Source organism: Zeus faber (genome assembly GCF_960531495.2).
Source record: "Zeus faber genome assembly, chromosome: 16".
Lineage (NCBI taxonomy): Eukaryota > Metazoa > Chordata > Actinopteri > Zeiformes > Zeidae > Zeus > Zeus faber.
Window position 1 is genome coordinate 9,348,237 of NC_137202.1, and position 21,712 is coordinate 9,369,948.

The 21,712-nt window shown below is 41.2% G+C and overlaps 1 protein-coding gene across 1 annotated transcript in view; it reads left to right on the forward strand.

Moving 5' to 3' along the window:
* pank1a (pantothenate kinase 1a) overlaps positions 1-14,054 on the forward strand; it is a 16,825-nt gene extending 2,771 nt beyond the window's left edge. Inside the window, exons 2-8 of the mRNA XM_080016077.1 lie at positions 5,416-5,562; positions 7,058-7,263; positions 7,800-8,053; positions 10,976-11,152; positions 11,475-11,598; positions 12,759-12,884; positions 13,473-14,054. Coding sequence (XP_079872203.1) covers positions 5,416-5,562; positions 7,058-7,263; positions 7,800-8,053; positions 10,976-11,152; positions 11,475-11,598; positions 12,759-12,884; positions 13,473-13,532 — 1,094 coding nt within the window. The 3' untranslated portion in view covers positions 13,533-14,054. The remainder of the gene's footprint in view (positions 1-5,415; positions 5,563-7,057; positions 7,264-7,799; positions 8,054-10,975; positions 11,153-11,474; positions 11,599-12,758; positions 12,885-13,472) is intronic.
* Positions 14,055-21,712: the final 7,658 nt, after the last annotated feature.

Here is a 21,712-nt window from a genome sequence, read left to right on the forward strand (position 1 = left end):
AAGCCGCTAAACTTTGAAAATGTCTGTTCAGAGATTCTCTGCTTTATGACTGGCTTATAACGGCAAGCAGGAAACTGTGCTGATAACCTGCTCCTTCCACGCCCCGTCAGCTTGTCTCCCTCAGAGTTAGACCGTACATCCATATGATGTGGATATGGTCGTTTGAGACGGGATCTGGTCTCAGGATTTTTAGTTACGTCATGTGATGGTGTTGATTAAACGTCGATTCTTTTTTCCCGCCCTCAAAGGCGGCATTAGAGTAAAGAAACCTTTTCTGAACTTCAAAAATAATGTGATCTTTCGCTGGTCCGTTCATGTCAGCCCATGGAACCTAAAAGCAGACAAGCGTCTGACACCGAGTGCCAGGTAAGAAAGAGTAGATAAACACCAAGACAGATAGGTGAGTGAAGGAAGCAGCGTTTCACACGGTGTTCATTGCTTTCTAGAAATACTCAATAGCCATTTTATTGGACATACTCTCCCTGTTAAAGGTTGCTCTGAACTTTGGGAACAATCAAATGATACGCGCTAGATTTAAGTAGGAGAATGTAAAACCTTTTAACAACTCTTTTCTCTACACTTTTAAATATTGCTGTAAAACAAAGTAGTCGAACCTCTGCTAATGAAGGAGTAGTTGACTGTCTTGAATGTTGCACATTAGAATGTGTGCAGGGGGGTTACATCCTGTCAATCAATCATTGACGGGATGAGCTGATCACTGACGAGAGAGAGAGAGAGAGAGGAGAGAGAGAGAGAGAGAGAGATGAGAGAGAGAGAGAGAGAGAGAGAGAGAGAGAGAGAGAAGAGAGAGAGAGAGAGAGAGAGAGAGAGAGAGAGAGAGAGAGAGAGAGAGAGAGAGAGAGAGAGAGAGAGGTTAATATGTCCAAGACTCTCCCATTCTATTACTGTCATGTAAATGTGGGTGAGAGAACTTTCTGAACGATATCAAGAGGTGACACCATCCCAAAATCAGTGAGGCTCCAGAATACTTGACCGATTGTTTGTGATGAAGGATTGTTCATTGTTTGTAATACTGTTAATTTAATATCAAACTACACTCATATACTGTATAAGGTTTATCAGGCCTACAGGTCTGTAGATCATTAAAAAGATTAGCATTTTCTTATACGTCATTTTACAAATATTAGACCTTTAAAGTCATTAAATAATCTTGCATTTTAATTGACGAGGTCTAAATTACAACTAGAACATATTGTTGGATTGAATTAATTAACTTACCTGTCCAAAGTTCTGTGTTTAAAAAAAAAAAAAAAAAAAAAAAAGAATAGAATCAATAGAATATAATAATTCTAGTTCATAAGCAATACTTTACTTTATAGACTTTATAGATTTTTTCACTGAGAGAGAGGTGATTTATCCAAAAAACAATCTTACATTTTGTTAAGATTTGTCTTAAGAATATAATTTTAAGTAGTATTACATTTAAATCTCTGATTTATGTCTTAAATCTATGATTTCGACAAAGAAGTTGTCATGTGATATACAGTATTTCCATTGGGGTGGGGGGGCGGTACCTGATTTATTTAGATTTTTAATATTTAGTCATTAGTTCATCTTTAAGCCCTTTTCTCTCCAGCCCGAAGAAGCTTGTTTTAAATTTATGCTTTTTCGTATTGGAAAATCAAATATGACACAAATATGATTTGTCGCCTTTCATGTTCTCCCAACATCCCACACTCAGTCGTGTAAGATTAGTACAGTGTAATCTAATCGCTCATTCCCCTTTGAAAAGATACAGGGTTGAGATGTGAGCATTTCATGTCACCTTTGCACCAGTTCCATTTGACAAGTCGAACCAAGCGCTGCTCTCTCCACTCCGGAGGTGGAGAACGAGCTCCATGTTGCGCTACATCACATCTTGCGTCAATGAGTCCGGCTGAGGGTCATCACAGTGAACGCCGTGGTTTATCTAAAGTATGGTATCAAACCAACACTCTACTTCCTCTGATAAAACTCCTGCTGTTATTGCATGTTGTGAGGAAATGTAGATCATATATTCTTATCTTAAAATTTAGACTACACATGACGATCATGATGCCCTTCAAGTAAATACCGTGAAATACCATTGGAAAAAATGCTAAATAACAAGGCGTTTTCACCCAGCCTGCATCATAACACACATCATATCAATCACATGTAAAAACATCCGATATCATAGAGGGGCGTGTGCTGCAGCGCACGGCAAATTAACAATGTTTCTCAATACAATGTCGTTAAATGACTCTTTAGCACTGATCCTTTCCCAATCATATCCAATTATAGCTCCATGGAGGTGAGCCCCCCCCCTACACACACACACACACAACAAACAAACATAGTGGATAATTGAGGCGCATTATCCCAGAGACCTTTCACCTACATTTACGCCCCACACACACACACACACACACACACACACAACCACACACACACACCTTCACCTTAAACGTGTATGTTGTATGCGTATGTTTATGTGTAACGCGTTTGATGTTGTCTGTGAACATGTTACTATGACTGAAAATCACCGTCATATCCCAGTATTTACATACAAAAATGTTCTAAACTGTTTCTGAGCATAGAAACAGTTTAATAAAACATGAACGTGACCACCATAGTTGACATGGAATCCAAGCCGCCTTTGCTCAAGTTATAATAATGATCATTTTATATTACGATAAATCATATGGCGCTATAAGGCCCGCCCCTTCTCAGAAAAGAACCAATCACGGTGAATGTCTTTGTACATTGTCAGCTCCGTGGGCTGAGCGCTGAACAAAATAATATTGAGGTAAAGGGTGAATCTATGTACTATTACTATTATTACTTACTTACTTAGACTTAGTTCATCCCGTTCCTTCTGGAACATTGGGCGACGAGTCCCTTCCATTTGCTCCGGTCCCTGGCGACCCTTCTTGCTCCATGCCAGTTGACATCCATTTCATTTAGGTCTTCCTTGGCTGTCTGTCTCCATGTCTTCTTTGGCCTCCCTCTCTTCCTCTTTCCACCCTCTGGCATCCAGTCCATTGCCACACTTGCCGGTCTCTCTCTTGGCAGTCGGAGTACGTGCCCAGCCATTCTCTTTCTCCCTGCCCTTTTCATCACCTCCTCGTTGGTGAGGTGGTTTCTCCACGAGATCCTCAAGATGGATCTGAGGTATCGTCGATGGAAGACATCCAACTTGTTGGTGATGCTGGCTGTCTTCATCCACGTCTCACAGGCGTAGGTCGCTGTTGGGATGACCACTGACATGTAGAGGCGTAGCTTGGTGTCCGTATTGATGGCTTTGGAAGACCAGATGTTGCGGAGCCGTTGTAATACTCCTACAGCTTTGCCGATTCTGGTTCGTACATCTTTCTCCACGTCTCCTGTATTTGAGATGTTACTTCCAAGGTATGTGAAGTTCTCAACGTACTCTACGTCATGTTCCCCTACAGTGAGAGGTGGAGGGTGTTGGTCCTCTCCGACGGTCATGGCCTTGGTCTTTTCTTGGCTTATCCATAGGCCGACCTTTTCCCCGTGCTTATGGAGGTTGTTGGTCATCTCTTGGAGTGCAAGGTGGGTATGACTGAACAGAGCCAAATCGTCCGCAAATTCCAGGTCGGCCAGTCTGTCCCCTCCCCACTTGATGCCGAAGATTTCACCAGTGACGGTCTTCCTCATCACAAAGTCGATGACAATAATGAAAAGCAAGGGTGACAGGATACAACCCTGTCTTACTCCGGTGACGATGTCAAAGTCTTCGGTTGAGCCGTTGTTGGTTTTGACTCTGCAAGTGGAGTTGTGGTACAGGGCCCTGAAGATGTTGACGTATTTTGGTGGTACACCATACAGCTGGACAATCTGCCACAGTGATTCCCGGTGGATGCGGTCGAAAGCTTTCTTAAAATCAATGTAGTTGATCATGAGGGGTGTCTGGAATTCTTGGCACTGTTCAATGATGTTGCGAAGAGAGAAGATCTGTTCGGAGCAGGACCTTCCCTTCGGGAAGCCAGCTTGTTCTTCCCTCAAGAAATTATCCACCTCTTCTTTTAGGCGTTGGAGCAGTGCACTGCAGAATACCTTGCCAGGGATAGACAGCAGTGTGATGCCCCCCCAGTTGTTTCAGTCCGCAAGGTTTTCTTTCTTAGGCAGCTTCACAATGACCCCACGTCTCCAATCGGCAGGAACTTCTTCTGCATGCCAAATCATGTTGAACAAGCGGGTGAGGCTCTCCACAACGACCTCCTGGCCGTGCTTCAACAACTCGGCAGCTACCTCATCGAGTCCCGGTGCCTTGTTGTTCTTGAGGCTCTTGATTGCTCTGGCAACCTCTGTCCCGGTTATCTCCTCTGAAGTAACATTCAGGGTTGCAGCTGATCGTTCCCGGTCAAAACTGAAGAGTGTAGAAGGCGTTGGCTCTATTATTACTATTGGTGCTTATAATGGTAGTTCAGTAATGGAAGAAGTACAGCTGTAAAACCAATGAAGAGATTCATAGAAAAGGTTAAGCAAACAAGGTCACAGTGGGCGGTTACTTAAGGTCAATGTCAGCTTTATTGTTGACTCCTCATAACTGATAACATGTAGTTATACCATGTAATTATAACATGTTGCTCTGTGGAATAAACTGCTGTGCCTTTTGAGGTATTTGTAGCTGTACTTGAGCAAATACATATTAAGGGTCTTTATACTTTAACTGCACTACATTTGGAAGCTATTTTCCCCAAGGGAAATATATATTAATATATATATATTTATATATATATGTTTGAAAATAGTTCTATTTCGGGTCAGCTTTGTGCTGCCTTTTGATGTCCTTCAGTAGCTCAGTTAGTTCACTCAAGAGATTCAAGGGGATTATTTGTCACATACATATACATATGGTCATACATATATGCAGTGAAATGTATTTGCAACGCACCCGGAGATTATGCACAATAGTTACTAAACAGAACATAATAACCTAATTCCTACCTAGCTAACTAACTGAAACGAACTGATTCCTTAAACGTAATGCAGTTTGTGAATATAAAAATACATTTAAATTCATATAAAATTCATCAGTCTCTTTCAACCTTTTTCGGTTGGGTGGAGTGAGTGATGCCATGGCAGGTGGCTTTACAAGCCTCCCAGACAGTAGAGAAAGAAGTCAAAGTATTTATGAAGCACCCCAAAAGGTCCCAAAAGGTTTTGACTTCAGTCAGTTGCACTGCAATAGGTTTGAGGTTTGATCGTAAAGAATTGTTGAGTCTCCATTCACTGCTTCTGAGAGAGGACAAACAGTGTCCGATGTTAGCTGGACGGGTTCATTTGGGTTTTGGAAGGACCGTTTCAATAGTATTAGATATTAAACAATGATCTCTCTCTCTCTCTCTCTCTCTCTCTCTCTCTCTCTCTCTCTCTCTCTCGCTCGCTTCGCTCGCTCGCTCGCTCCAGCATTCCCCTGGTTTGGGATGGACATCGGAGGTACTCTTGTGAAGCTGGTGTATTTCGAGCCAGTCGACGTCACGGCAGAAGAAGAACAGGAAGAATTGGAGAACCTGAAATCCATAAGGAAATACCTGACCTCCAACACAGCCTACGGTTTGGACGCGCATGCACACCCACTACAGAGTCTAAGCTTGAGTTTCCCTGCATGTCATTCGTATTTTTGTTTGAGTTGTCACAACTACAGATACCCCTCACTTAACGACGTACCTGTTTCACGACCGTTCTGACTTACGACCAATACCGTGGCGTGCACACTGCGTGGGGGGTGTCTCAGTTTCAAGCATCTCACCGCGCATCACCCTTTATATACTATATACGCTATATACTGTATACTTCAGTCAGTTGAACTGTTGAACGCTATATACTGTATACTTCAGTCTATATACGCTATATACCCTATACACTATATACACGATATATACTATATACGCTATATACTGTATACACTATATACCCCAAACACTATATACACGATGTATACTATATTCACTATATACCATATACATTATATATTGTATACACTATATATACTATATACACTATATATACTATACTATACTGTATACACTAAGATAAGATATACATAATACATAATTACATTTCACTGCATATATGTATGGAAGTATGTATATGTATGTGACAAATAAAAAATCTTGAATCTTGAATCTTGAAGATAAGATAAACCTTTATTAGTCCCACCACGGGGAAATTTACATCGTTCCAGCAGCAAAAAGGGGACAGCAGAAAATAGAGAGCATATCAAGTACACACTATAGCCAATATAAAATATATAGAAACAAAAAATGTAAAAAATCACCATAAATAGGAACCAGAGTACGAAGTGTATTGCACATATCTTGACTATATATACTATATACACTATATATACTGTATACATTATATTTACTATATACACTATATGTACTATATATATACTGTATGCACTATATACACTGTATACACTATATACTATATACAATACACTATATACAGTGTATTCATCTCATCTCATCAGCGTTCTCACTCTCCGTCACGTTCCCGCAGTCTCAGTATGTACTACACTAGCGTTTGTTTCACTACCGTGAAATAACACAGGTCCTCGCTTATCGATCCGCTCAACGAACTGGTCCTAGGAATGGAACTCGGTCGTCAAGTGAGGAGTACCTGTATTACATAATGGCCAGATCGCAACCATTTGAGCTGTCTGCTATTATTTTGTAAAATCGTTAGATTCTACAATCTTTCCATTTAATGGGGAGGGAAATTTTCAACCAATGAAAGAAGTTTTGCAATAAATAAAGTGATAATTAGGTGTATCTCCATCAGTCAGAGACAGACAAATGAATTAACTGCATTTTTATGTTCAATGTCAATAAATGGCTCTTCTGCAATAATATACATGTATTATTACAATATTATAACTTGTGATACCATGATAATGGAATTAAAATGAAGAAAAAATACAATTAAATTGTTGATGGCTATTATTTGTATGACAATTAATTGTCAACTCAAATGTCATGATCTAAATGACACTGATTTATTTGTTTTACATTTTTACATCTCTTCTTCTCGGACCGTCCTCCAGGTAAGACAGGGGTGCGCGACGTTCACCTGGAGCTGAGGAACCTGACCATGTGCGGCCGGACAGGAAACCTGCACTTCATCCGCTTCCCCACGCAGGCCATGTCGCAGTTCATCCAGATGGGGCGAGACAAGAACTTCTCCTCCCTGCACACCACGCTCTGCGCCACCGGGGGAGGGGCGTACAAGTTCGAGAACGACTTCAGAACGGTGAGGGGGAGGGAAAGGGAGAGGGAGAGGGGGAGGGGAGGCGGGGCCGCGCGATTGCGGACGACATGAGAATCGCGATTCTTTGAGAGTCGTCAAACAGAGAGATAAACACTTTGGCTTTCTCTCCATACCTCTCTGTCTGTCTCTCTTGTTGTCCTTCTGTCGGTCTCTGTCTGTTTTTCTCTCCATCCCTCTTTCTAGCGCTCTCTCTGTCTCGTTTTCTGTCTTGTCTCTCTGTCTTTCTGTTTGCCTCTCAACCTGTCGCTCACGCCTTCTGTCTGTCTCTCCTTCTGTCTTTCCCTCTGTCCGTCCCTCTTTCTATCTCTCTCTCTCTCTCTCTCCCTCTGTCTCTATTTCTGTCTGTCTCTCTACCTGTTTGCCTCTCCTTCTGTCTGTCTTTGTTTCTCTCTCTGTCTGTCTCTGTCTCTCCTTCTGTCTGTCTCCCTCTCCCTCTGTCTGTCGCTACTTCTGTTTGTCTCCTTCTCTGCGTGTCTGTCTGTCTGTCTGTCTTGTCTTCCTGTCTGTCCGGCTCGCAGATGGCTGACCTGGAGCTGCTGAAGCTGGATGAGTTGGACTGCCTGATCCGCGGCCTGCTCTACATGGACGGTGTTGGTTTTAACGGTCAGCCGGAGTGTTACTACTTCCTGAATCCGTCGGACACTCAGAGCAGCGTGAAGACTTCCTGCTCGCTGGATGACCCCTTCCCCATGCTGCTGGTCAACATAGGGTCCGGGGTCTCCATCCTGGCCGTGCACTCGCAGGACAACTACAAGCGAGTGACTGGGACCAGGTAGGCTCATAACATAGACATAGTCATCTCCGGTAATAATGCTCGTACAAAACGTATCAGCTCCAGCTCCCCGGCAAGACGGGCCAGCTGTGCGCCCGGATCCCAGCTCAGCCTTCTAGCACCGGCCCTCACTTTCATTGCGCCACGGGCCTCGTTTCACCCTCTGACTCGCGTTTGCGAGCCGATCAGCCAGGCCGAGCTCATCTGGTACCTACAGTGGTGGCAGGGGGCCCCGTCCCTCCCCCGCGCCCTCTCCCCCCTCGGCTCCGGGAAGCGGCGAGGTCCGTGCAAGGGGCGCTGTAACCTATGTGTACATTATATCTGAAATTGTAAATAGACTGTTAATGAAACATGACTGATAAGGTTCAAATTTGTCCGGTAAAATAAATTATTTTCCGGCACTTTTTTTTTTAGTTTTACGACAGTGGTGTTATTGCACTTAGAAACTGTAGGGGCGCTAAATTCCAAAAGTTACCTAGTGCTGATTTTAGATCATTTTAAAACTGTTGAGTGCGTGTTGAGCTCGTCTCAGTGAGTCTTTTAACGATGGCGCTGTTGGATGCAAACATAGAACACTGGGCACCTGATGAAACGTCACTGCATGCGATGAGAGCTGTTTGGCCTGACTGCATGTGCTTAAAAAATGTAATTCAAACATCGCCGTGAAATGCTGTCTTTTTCTTTCAAATTGCTTTTAAAAATTTACCATGAATTTGGGAAGGCCCTAGTTATTGCGTATTGCGGGCTTACAACAAAGCAGACCCGCCAACCTGCAAGCATTTTGGGTACCAACTACACAATTCTTAGTCAAAATACGCAGGTACGAAATGCCAGCTGAAATGACGCAACAATTTTTTTACATATATATATTATTGTAATTTAATGACGGAAATCAATCAATAAATACAAAACAATACCGTATATTTATTGTGTATTCAAACTACATCCCTTGGATTGGCCAGGTGCTATACGACCTGTGGTTCTGTAAGCCCTCCCTCTCCTCTCACTCAACATCCATTGATACGCAGCAGCGCACTGAGCGGTACTTTATTATCCACCGAGGTGTAACGCTGCATTGTGAGGTAAAATGGGAAGTGGGAGAGGTATAATAAAGCACATAAACGTGACCGTAATGTTAACATATAAAACGTGAAATGCACCGATCGATCGGCCGGTCAAATATATACTATATATACACACCATATACTGTGCTAATGTACTGTACTCCTAAAAATGCTCCAATACTCAAACCCGATACCAACATAATGTAACTGAGTTGCGTAGTTGACGAGAGTTGAAGAGAGAAAGAAAGAAAATGTCGGCTGTTTGGAGGTACTTCAAGGTAAACAAAGAAGATTAGATAAATTATTTATTTATCCCCTGACAAGAGTCTATCATTGTGCAGACTGTGTATCTATCGCTGTGACAGCAGAGCTCCGATCGTGATGAAAAGTTTGACTCTTTTTTGAGACTCGGTTCTTGATGAGTCACTCAGTAAAACGAGTCGTTGGATTTGATTCACTTGGTTTAACGCACGGTGAGGGAAGGAGGACTTCCAGTGAACAGAGAGTGAGAAGAGTCAGCCATTTATTTTATTTGTTTATTTTTTTGTAATGATTGCAATTTATTTGCAAAGTACCATATTAATATAATATAAATGTATATTTGCATTTAAAGTGAAAGAGACTTTTAATTGAAGTTTGGACATTTCCATGTTAGTTATACGTTGTGTCCTATTAAACTCAGTGAGAGTTACAGGTTGAATTATACTGAAAGTTGGTGACAGTCCCCTGTTCAATTGAATTGGAACTCAGTGACAGTTTCATGTTCTGTTATTGTTCTATAGTGAATAATGAACAATAATGAATATAACAAATAATGAACAATTAGTTTTGTTTTTGTTCCTCTCTCCCTTAATCTGCCCCCCCCCCCCCCCCTTTGCCTCTCTCCTGTAAAGCGACCTTGGGTTCTTTGAAAGGCGCTATACAAATTTAAGTTATTATTATTATAATATTATAATTATTATTATAATAATAAACATTGTCAAAATCAGCAATATCACTATTGTGGTAACTGAAAATTGCGGCGGTAGACCATATGTGCAGCTGTCCAATGATGTGTGTGATCAGATCACGTGATGTATTTGTCATTGACGTACAGCAGATCACAAATTGGAATCTGCAGGTCACACTTAAAAAAAAAAAAAAAATAAAATCTGAAATAGGAATCGGCCAAGAAAATCGCAATCGGTGCATCTCTAGTTGGTAAACATGTTCAGTAACTTCACAAGATGAAGCATTTCAAGGGCTAAATCCTAATGATATGAATTTGTGTATATATAGTTAGCCGTATAGTTTCTTGCATACGATGTGATGATCCTCGTTACGAGACGGCTACGGTGTAAATAACTGATGGAGCCATTTAGCTGCAGGAAATCAAACTCCACAGAGACTCCCTGTTACACTGTTGTGGTACTTCAAATATTTTCCCAGGGTTGAAAGGTCTGACAAAGTAAAACTTTACCAAGTAATGCGACACTTGATATAAAGGACGACAGTAATACATATTGATCATAAAATGTTGTAACTTCAACAATATGTAATAACCACCACTTTATCTAAAAAATCTGCATTATGTAATGGGTAATTGCAAAATTCAGCAAAATGTATTGCATTCAATGCAATTGTTTCTTAAAAAATGTGGCATGTTATTACAAAATGTGGGTGTTATTACATAATACAGGTCAAATGATTACATTGTGCCAAGTTATTACAAAATGCAGCGTTATTACGTAACCTGTTGTTGCGTAGCTTAGTATATAAAAATATAAAAATGTTTTAGATGTGATCAGAGTCATACTGTTCGAAGATCAGTGTCAATATGAGAGGTATTATACTCTATATGTCTGTTGTCCCCCGTCAGTCTGGGCGGTGGTACATTCCTGGGGCTGTGCTGCCTTCTGACCGGCTGCGAGACGTTCGAGGAGGCATTGGAAATGGCCAGCAGGGGGGATTCCACCAGCGTCGACAAGCTGGTGAAGGACATCTACGGGGGGGATTACCAGCGCTTCGGCCTGCAGGGGTCAGCGGTGGCTTCCAGGTCAGTGAGAGTCGCTGGTTCGAGTCCCGACAGAGGAGGGAGGCAGATTAAGCCTTAGAATAGTCAAGTAGAATATAATGGAACTGAATGTTGTACAGGGCTGTTGCTTTTGGATCATTAGAATACAATGATAAGCACAAAGTCTATTTTTATGCTTACGTGTGTGTGTGTGTGTGTGTGTGTGTGTGTGTGTGTGTGTGTGTGTGTGTGTGTGTGTGTGTGTGTGTGTGTGTGTGTGTGTGTGTGTGTGTGTGTGTGTGTGCGTGCGTGCGTGCGTGCGTGCGCGCTTGTGTTCTGTGTATTTTCTGCTGTGTGTGTGCAGTTTTGGTCACATGATGAGCCAGGAGAAGAGAGAGAGTGTGAGTAAGGAGGATCTGGCCCGAGCGACGTTGGTCACCATCACCAACAACATAGGATCGATAGCACGCATGTGTGCTGTTAACGAGGTACACACACACATTACAAGTCACGTTAAGATCGTTGAATTACATGGAACCGTGTTAATAGAGGCCAGATGTTCAAACCTTTTACACTGTCCACTCAACCCCTCTGGTTTGAATGTGTTTTAAGGAGTCATATCTTACGTGAGCCTCACTCCACCTAAAAATGCCAAAAGGTGGGGGTGAGGAGGGGGCATTACTCAATTCTGAAAGGTTTGAGATGGGCGGGACCGCCAGTTTTGATTTTTCTCCTATAGAGAGCCACTTCAAGCAGTATCGCTCTGTCAGCGTCCTCCCTGCAGGATTTGTGCTGATTTCCACCAGTAGATGGTGCCGATTTACACCGTATCCGCAAAAGCAACACTTGATTACTTACGACCAGGATCATAGTCAGATATTTCCGTTGACATCGCAAAAAACACCCTTCTCTTACAGCTAATCAATGGTTAAAAAGAAAAAAGTGCGGTGATTTCTGTGTGCTGTCAGCTTCTTTACAGTGTTGCCTTGTGACTCGGAATCAAGCAGCATTGTACAGGGCTATCACAGCACGCAGAGCAGCAGCAATACACACAAATATACACACCAAACACTGAAATGTAATATCCTTTCAATAATAAGTGATATTTATATATGTATATAGTGTGTGTGTGTGTGTGTGTGTATGTATGTATATATATATATATATATATATATATATATATATATATATATATATATATATATATACATATAACTTGACAAAATCACATTGTTTCTAATTATAAATTACAGCTTTTTCTTTTACCACTTTAAAGATGTGTGTTTGGGTTCAGAGAACTTCTGAGAATTTTGCATGTTTTTTTTAATCTTATCTCTGAATGTACTGTTATTTTATGATCTTCATTTATCGCCTCAGTTCATCATCTAGTTGAAAAACGATGATAAAATGACAAAACGATGGTAACTCGCAGCCCTAACGCACAGCCCTGCACCACCTTTTCCATCCCTCCGCCCTGAGAGATTTAACAGATTGAACAGAAATCGGATGGTTGTGGATTGACCCGCTCAGTGTAAACATTTTACTCCGCTTTGCATTTTGTTTGTTGGTTGGTCGCCAGCATAGATGATCTTGGACGTTCTTTGTTTCATTTTTGTTTTTTGTTTATCGGGTTCTGTGTTTGAATCAGAAAATCGAGCGTGTGGTGTTTGTGGGAAACTTCCTGAGGATAAACACTCTGTCCACCAAGCTGCTGGCGTACGCCATGGACTTCTGGTCCAAAGGCCAGCTGAGGGCGCTGTTCCTGGAGCACGAGGTCAGTGCACGCTGAGGTCCAAAAGAAATGTTCGAAAAAGTCTTCAGGGTGGGATGCACCAACCTGGATCGAGTCTAAACCCGGACTAAATCATGGTTCAGCTATTGAAAACCGACTCCACCAAACTTAATTACTGGTTTAAAAGTAATTCGGATTTTTATTTAATCTTGGTTTTAGTTTTCCATTATAAACCTAGATTCATTTAATTTGTGTTGCTCCATGACTTTAAATTCTTATTATTATTATTCTTGTGTCATAATTTTCTGTCAAAACAACCAATAGATTAATATTGCTGCTGATTAATAATTGTGGATCCATAATAATGGGGGACACTCAAAATCAATCGCAGACTCAAGTTTTAATCGAGCAGCGGTTTTAACCCCGATTTTGTTCGGCGAGGTTCCAAATGAAGTGGCGCAAGACAACTCCGATTAAAATAAAACCTAGATCAACCGATCCTTGATAAGCTCTGAACTAGAGCCAACCTTAGTGGAACGAGCTGTCCTGTGGGCGGCCGTGATAAGATGGTGTCATGTGCCGCATTATCATCTTATATAATAAGAGCCTGTTATTCCGTGGTTATTCCAGGGTTATTTCGGCGCGGTCGGAGCACTTATGGAGCTGTTAAAGACCAACGAGGAACCCTGAGGAGGGCGCCCCGTCGTGACGTCATCGACCCCCGACGAGGTGATGTCGACAGCAACCCCCTCCCCCCCCCACAAAAAAAAAAAAAAAAACACGTGCACATCATCAACCCTCAACGTTGTGATGTCATCAGCCCTGGACGCTGCTAGCTGCTCCCTGACGGAGGGCAGGAACAGAAAAGACAGAAAAAAAAGAAGAGAGAAAAGGAGAGATGGGGAACAACCAGGAAAAGCCATTTTAATAATTTAACTATTGTAAATAGTACATTTTAACGTACCAGAGTACTTGTCGTGACTTATTATTCGTATCCTTTAATCAGCTCCTGGTCGGGTGACCGAGAGCCGGATTGTTTGGTACCTTTGTGTTCTTCTGTGTAAATATTTACTGTAACAAAACGGAAGCTACTTCAGAGTGACATTAACATGACGCTTGCATGGGAGGTGACGGCCGCAGGTTCTTTCACACAGCTCATTGTTTTCTTCTTCTTTGCCTTCATTGCTTTCCTTCTTGGTTGACAGTAGAGGCCTTGACCTATCAGGTGCCACCGAGCTCTGAATCCCGGGCCGTCATTGGTAGTCTCGTGCCACGCTCCTTTTTATTTTTATTATTATAATTTTTTCTAATCCACTCAAAACTCAAAAACCCATCGGTTGCCTTCACTTTGTTCGTTTGACCTGTTTTTTTTGGTTTTTTTTTTTTTTTTTCTTTACGTGTGTTTTTTTTTTTTTCAATCTGTCGATACCGAACTGCTTTTATAAAACGATGTTTGTACCTTTTTAATCTGTCGGATGTCTGCAGAGCTTTTTACCTTCCTGTCTGTTTGTGTAACGCCAGTTAAGACCTCTCTGGGAAAACTAGCCCTGGAAAGATTTGCCACACCCTTCACCCCATCACTACCAGGACGACGGTGGAGAGGGAGGGAAAGTTTTTTTTTGTTTTTTTTCCCAACTTTAAGTGGTTAGGATGTCATTACAGATGTTTTTCATCACCGTTATTTTCTATTCCAACTCCCCCTTCTTCCATAAAATAAGCTCTCACTCACACACCGAAGCTGCTCATTGATAGTTTTCAATCAATGAATTTGTTCAACGCAGATCTTTTTTTCATGTTTCTGTGAATAATTCTGATTCAGAATTTGAACCTTTTCTCAACTTCTAGTTTGTTGGTGGAGGATTCCTTTCGGAGTTGAATCATCTTTATTATTTATGTAGTGTTAATGTCAAGCATTTAGCCCCGCATCTCTGTCTCGGATTGAAACGCTGCTCTGGGTTTGACTGGTTTTGCCTGGATCGATGGCACTGATTGTTGATTTGTTCAGGCCGCTTAAACAATGCCATTAATGCATTTAGGAGACACTATTGCTTGTTCTTTGCTGCAGATGAGTCAAATACCTGTATGTCATAGCCGTCTTGTAAATCTCCCAAAAACATCAAACTATACTGAGAAACGGTTTGTTCTGTGAAAATCATTGTTTTAACATTTATTCATACATTGATGGCGTCAATTTCCTGATGTCACTAAGGGATGTCCGGCATGTCGGAGAGAGCGTCCCTCCGTTAGCCTCGTGCATCATGGAAGGACTTGTAACGCCATGGAAAGATGTTTTACAGCTTGACTCCCCTTTAACTCCTCCCAGGAAAGCAGCGGTTCGCAAGTTCATGATAATACTTGTCAATGTTTTGGGGGTAAAAATAATTATAATTCGGCCCCGTTTTTAAAAAAAAAAAAATATTTTTTTTTATTTTTTTGTTTGCTTTTGTGTTTGTATGTTTGAGTCGCGTCCTGCTGATTCCGGTCGAGGCTGGAGATTCTCTGACTCTGCAGAAACACTGCCCCCCTCCTCCCGCTCCCCGCCACTGCTCGAAAAAATCTATGCACACATGATACTGTGAGCAGCTTCAGACACAGTGACTGATTCGAAATACCATGTTTTGAAAGTTCGCCCTGGATTTTCCCACTTTGAAGCTAGACCAAGGTCGGAGGCTGTTATCCTGCATGAGACCACCCTGTAAATGTCCCTCAGTGCTGGGCAGACCTGCTCGTTATGTGTATTCCATTGTACGGAGACGGTGTTAATAATAACAATTACAATAATAATAATAATAATAATACTGTGTTATGTCGTACACCAGCAGTCCTTACAGCACTCTGCAGCGGGTTTTTGGAATGATGGACCCAAGTTTCAGACCGAACTCTCCGAACCTTTCTGCTAAAATGAGCGGAACACGCCTACCCTCAGAGGGGACTGCCTATTGTTCCAACAACCCATTATTTGGAAACCCTGATGGTCTGAAAAATATCCCATTCGACCAAAAGCCTGTTTGTCTGACAGCACGTTATCCCGAAAACAAACACCCATTGCTCCGAAGGCCCATTACTGCTGAGCTGTTCCGCCAAGTGACGAGATCGCTGCTGAAGAAACCTATAAATTAATTCCAGCCCGCCTTCTCATGTCCCGGAGGCAAGTGCCGGTGTTTCTGAACTTTCTACAGAGCCTGACACGCACAAGGCTTCAGCAGAGCAGTTAGGGGTAGATTAAGGTTAGGTTAGGGTTAGGTGTAGGTTAAGTTAGGTTAGGGGTAGGTTAGGTTAGGTTAAGTTAGGTTAGGGGTAGGTTGGGGTAGGTTAGGTTAGGTTAGGTTAGGTTAGGGGTAGGTTAGGTTAGGTTAGGGGTAGGTTAGGTTAGGGTTAGGTGTAGGTTAGGTTAGGTTAGGGGTAGGTTGGGGTAGGTTAGGTTAGGGGTAGGTTAGGTTAGGTTAGGGGTAGGTTAGGTTAGGGGTAGGTTGGGGTAGGTTAGGTTAGGGATAGGTTGAGGTAGGTTAGGTTAGGGGTAGGCTAGGGTTAGAGTTAGCGGGTTTCAGAGAAATGGGCCTTCAAAGCAATGGCCGTTTGTTTTTGGGATAACGTGCTGTCCGACAAATGGACTTCCAGTCCAATGGTACATATTTCGGACTAAAGGGGTTTCAGAACAACGCCATGGTAACGCGTCAGATCACCTTACACAGGATTATTCAGCTTGATTTCAGAAGACAGATTTTTTATTTCCTAATCTAAAAAAAGGTTTCATTTCTATAAAAGTGTACTAGGAGGCTTTTCTCACTTTCCTGGCATTATGAATATGTGCTCCTGCTATTATTATTATTATTATTATTATTATTATTACTAGTATGATTGTTATTATTGTGATGAAAAAAATATTCTTCAGTGTGACAAGACACTTTTAGTCCAAGTTTTGGTGAAATGCTACTTGAGCCTAAACCAGCTTGGCTCATCTCCGAAAATATGAAACGCGTCCACCCTCTGAAACTCGAATATTCAGGAAAACGTTTGATAAACACACGTTAAAATTGGGATTTTGCCTTTTCCCTGGCAACTACTAACAGCTTTGAGGATGAAAATGTTTATTTTAGAACGTATGAGCCATAAACTAATCATCTCTCTCTGTAAAGGGGAAAAAAAAGAATTATGAGGATATTGTTGGATAGAAAACTTGATATTTTCAAATTTCGGCTTTCGTATCTTGTATACCGACATGCAGATTATTTTGGGGCTGTCTGGAAATGTGTACTAATGAGATATTAATAAAGTTTTAAGGTGGGACTTGGTGTGACATTTTGCTACTGAAAGGTCAGCTGCGTCTGGACGTTGAGCTTCATAAGGACGGGATTTAAACAAAAACTAATAAAAATGTCTGTCTGCCTTGTGCAATGTGTATGTACCGAAGTGAGCATATTTCTTTTCCAAAGGAATAAAACCTGTAAAATTGGACTCAATCACTGTGGCTGCCGTGTTTAGAAGCCGCATTATTTGCGAAGCGGTTATTACTCGCGGCAATTTGGCAAGTGATGAAACCTGTCTGCGTTAATAGAGCAATACACAAAGTGTCACAAGTGTCTGTGTATGCTGTGCAATGTTATCACTTCAGTACTGTATGAAGGTACAGTACAGTATAATAATTAACAGAATATTAAGTAAGCCGCTTGATATCGGTTGAAATTTATAGTACATTATAAATACTGTAGGTTATAAATTGAAATGATGCACAGTACCTGTACAGTATGTGATATTGTATTCCATAGAAAGGACTTGTGTGTGTGTGTGTGTGACAGGAAAGGCACACACCACGTACATATGTTACATGGAATAAATATGTAGAGTAGGCGTCATGTAGGACATGGTCTACATGTAAAGGCCTGCGTCCTATCTTGACAGCTGCCTGGGGCTGCGGCGTGGCCGGTGAAATGTGGTGAACCTGGTGACAACCCCCGTATTAAGTGAGTTAAAAGAGATGCAGGGGGCGGAGCGTCACGCCTCATTGGGTTTTGCCACAGAGAACAGGTCAGTCCGGCTCAAGCAGACCAACTCCTCCACCAGCAGCTCCATCGGCCCCACCACCCTGCTCCACCACCCTGCTCCACTTGCAGTTCCACCAGAATTCACAACATATAATGAGGTAACAAATAAAAAAAAAAGACGTTACGATAATAACGAAATAAATAAATGAACAAGTAATATCATTAACATGCATGTATATATAAATAGTATTTATTAATTATGATATTATTGTTATAGTTTGATTATGATGTATATCCCTGTGTGTGTGTGTGTGTGTGTGTGTGTTAGTTTCACACACCGGCTAAACCAGGCAAATGGGTGAATGGACGAAAGTGTGACTGTTTTTCTTGCAGTTTGTGCAACTTGAAGCAGCCGAAGGAGAAGTTGTTGTCATTCATGAGCGGACAGAGCTGCCGGCAGTGGCATAAATAACATCACCTCCAACCACCGCCCGCCTCCCCCCTCCCTCCCTCCCTCCCTCCCGCTCCCCCTCTTTCTTTCTCTCTCTCCCTCTCTCTTTCTCCTCCTTTCTCTCCCCCTCTCCCCGCGGAGGGGACAAAGACTCCGTCCACTTCAGGATGTTTCGCCACGAATGTCCCTTTTCGCCGGTTGAGCTCCTCTTCTGATTCCGCGGAGGTCGAGGGAGCCGCTGCGGGCTGAGGTGAGTCCCCACCGGCGTCTCCTTCTTCTGTTACGACTGTAGTTAAATTGCAGAGGTTTTTTTTGTTGTTGTTGTTGTTGTTGTTTTGGTGTAACTGAATGTATCAAGCGTTGGTTGTTGTTGTTTTTTTTCACACCGTCGTGCGACGTGTCCTCATCTCTCCCATTTCCTCGGACACAAGTTTATCCCCCCCCCCACCACCACCACCACCACCACCACCACCACCAATGTCTCTTATTTTCTGTCTGATTTCTTCCCATCTGCTGCTGTTGTTGCCAGCCGCCGCTCGTTTGGACCTCGGGACTCGCCGTACACCTCTGCTAATGGAGGACACTTTAAACTTTAAGAAGTAGGCAAAGAAAAGCAGAGCCTCCGAACCCGACCTGGCTGGCCCCTGCACCCCGCTGATAGCAGTAAGTCAATGGACGGACGAAGCCTTGTTTGTTTAACACCTTTCCAAACAAAGTCACATTTAAAACAGCCAAATGACACTAAAGTAGAGCTCTTCATGATGAATGCACATGGTGTTTTTGCACGCACCAGCAGTTACGGATGGATGGGACATGACACAAGGGCAACATGTAAGAACACAATTTATGCACTGTTATTACACCGTGATAACGCTGTTATTAAACTGTTATAAAGCGGTTATAACTCTTTTATTACACTGTTATTAGACTTACAACTCTGTCACAACACTGTTGCAACACTGTTATTACACTGTACAATACTGTTATTACACTGTTATTTAGCCGTAGCAAACATAAGAATACACTTACATACTGCCCCCACAATGTGCACACACACACACACACACACACGCACGGATATGCATCGCATAGTCAACAAAAGAGTGTAAAGACAGAGGAGGTAGTTAAAGATAAAACAAACAAAACATACATCCCTTTTCAAATATTATTTTAGTCTGTATTTTTCTTAAAATATTACAGTATTTTACTAAAAATATTAAAATAGTACTTGTAACAAGTGGCATGAATTTATATGCTATACTATGTATAACATGCTGGTTTAATATAATACATGTACAGCTGTGATGAAGAAAAAAAAAAAGAATAATTACAATATGTAATAATATGTAATAAAAAATGTATGATAATGCCATTTTAACAACTCACAGGAGTATAAGCATATCGTATATATATAAATATATATATATATTAAAATGTATATATATATACTCTGATGAGTTTTTGAAAATGGCATAATAATCCAAATAGCAATGGGATAATATCAATAATAAATATAGCTGCAGGCACCACTACACAGGGTCCAGTTTTTTCGTTTTAGGTAGGTGTTACACTTTTTTTGTTTTCTGTGAAATGTATCACAATTTACTTAACTTACAAACATCAAACATTGTGGAGTTACGTCCATAGTACTTTTTATTAATATTGTGACTGACCTTGATGGCTTCTTTATTGTTTTAGATTTCAGTTATTTTTCGGCATCTGGAACTATAACAAAAAAACCCTTTGTAATAACTTGCATAACAATAATAATAAATACTAATAATACTAATAATATTTCATAAATATAATAAATACATGTTAGTTGTAATTACTACTTCATTGTATTTTTTCTGTTAATGATCTACAATTGGAAAATTCAGTTTAATAGATTACTTATCTATATTATAATGCAGACAACATTTATGGAACTTTAACATTCATTTCGCATTAGAATTATTATGGAAGAACATGTCAATACTTAAAACCTTCTGTCTTTTCATTTAAATCTGCTACGTTTAGCTGTAGGAAACTGTTTATACATGACATTTCTTAAAAAAAAAAAGTTTATTTTTTACTTTAAACCAAAATTTTGGCATTGTTATAACTTACCCTGTTTTATGTAATAATATCCAGAGTATCAGTAACGGTAGTTGACTTTCGGTCTCTTGTGCGTCAATTACAACGTATTTATATAGGTTAAAGTATTTACGGAGATTTAGGATAGAAGTCTAATTTGCGTAATCTTTGTTTTGACTATTTTCCTTGTATTACATTTTCAATGTTTTGAAAGTTACGTTTCCGTGAAATACGAAAAACGTTGTGGTATTTCTGTGAGTAATTACACGGCTTCTATTTTTCCGACAAATCGCTGGAGCTTGAACACATCACTCAGTCGCTCTTTTCAGTAGATTCAATTCGACGTGGTCAGGAGTTTTTGTGGACGACTCTTTTTCTTATTTTCCATTAATCCGGCAAAGTAATGGGGACCACGGAGATGCATAAAGTTGTGACGTCAGTTGTGACGTCAGTCAGTCAGTGGCGATAGTGGCGCCGCCCCTAGCGGTCGCCTGCGCCGGTGCTCCGGTTTATTACATTTCACTGCATATATGTATGAAAGTATGTATATGTATGTGACAAATAAAAAATCTTGAATCTTGAATCTTGAATCTTGAATCTCCACCTGCCACCATCTTGGTGAGGTCCCAATTGTTGTCCAATTACTAGACTGCAATGCCATCATGTAACCTGTGCAAGCCATCATTTTTGCATGCGTGCAAATTGCGGCGATGATGAAAAAATACAATTTTTTTTACTGAATTACTCCACGATAATAGACTGATCTGGATCAAACTTGGACGACGGCATGTCGGAACTGCCCCTAATACACATTTTATTCATCTTGTCTCTAAGTGCAGATCCATGACATCCACGCACCACTGATGTCAGTTTTTCATTAACAAAAGCCCCTTTAGGGCTGGACCCCTAATGATAATAGTGGTAGTGGTGATAATAGTAAAAAAAACAATAGTAGAGGTGTTAATAATGATAATATCCCTAATATTATTATATAATTGTAACTGAATAAAAACCCCACATAAACATATGTACTGTATATACTGTATACATTACATATGGCAGAAAGCTGCTCAAATGTGCAAAGCGTAAGTGTAATCTTCCAGTGCATCTGTATTTACCCTGGAGTTCAACCTTTTCTCTTCCAGTGATGTTATTCCATGTCATGTGAAAGGTACTGCCATTCACTCTTACCTTGTGGCCCCTGCGTCCTCCGCGGGCCAGTTGCTTCATTAAGCTTCACTCAGACCAAGTCACTTCAATGTAAACACGGTCCAGCTGCTGTTAGTGTGGAAAGCCAATGAAGCGCTGCCTGAGTCTTGGCAACAGGAACCATTTTAGTCAAATTTTCCTCCTCAAATCGG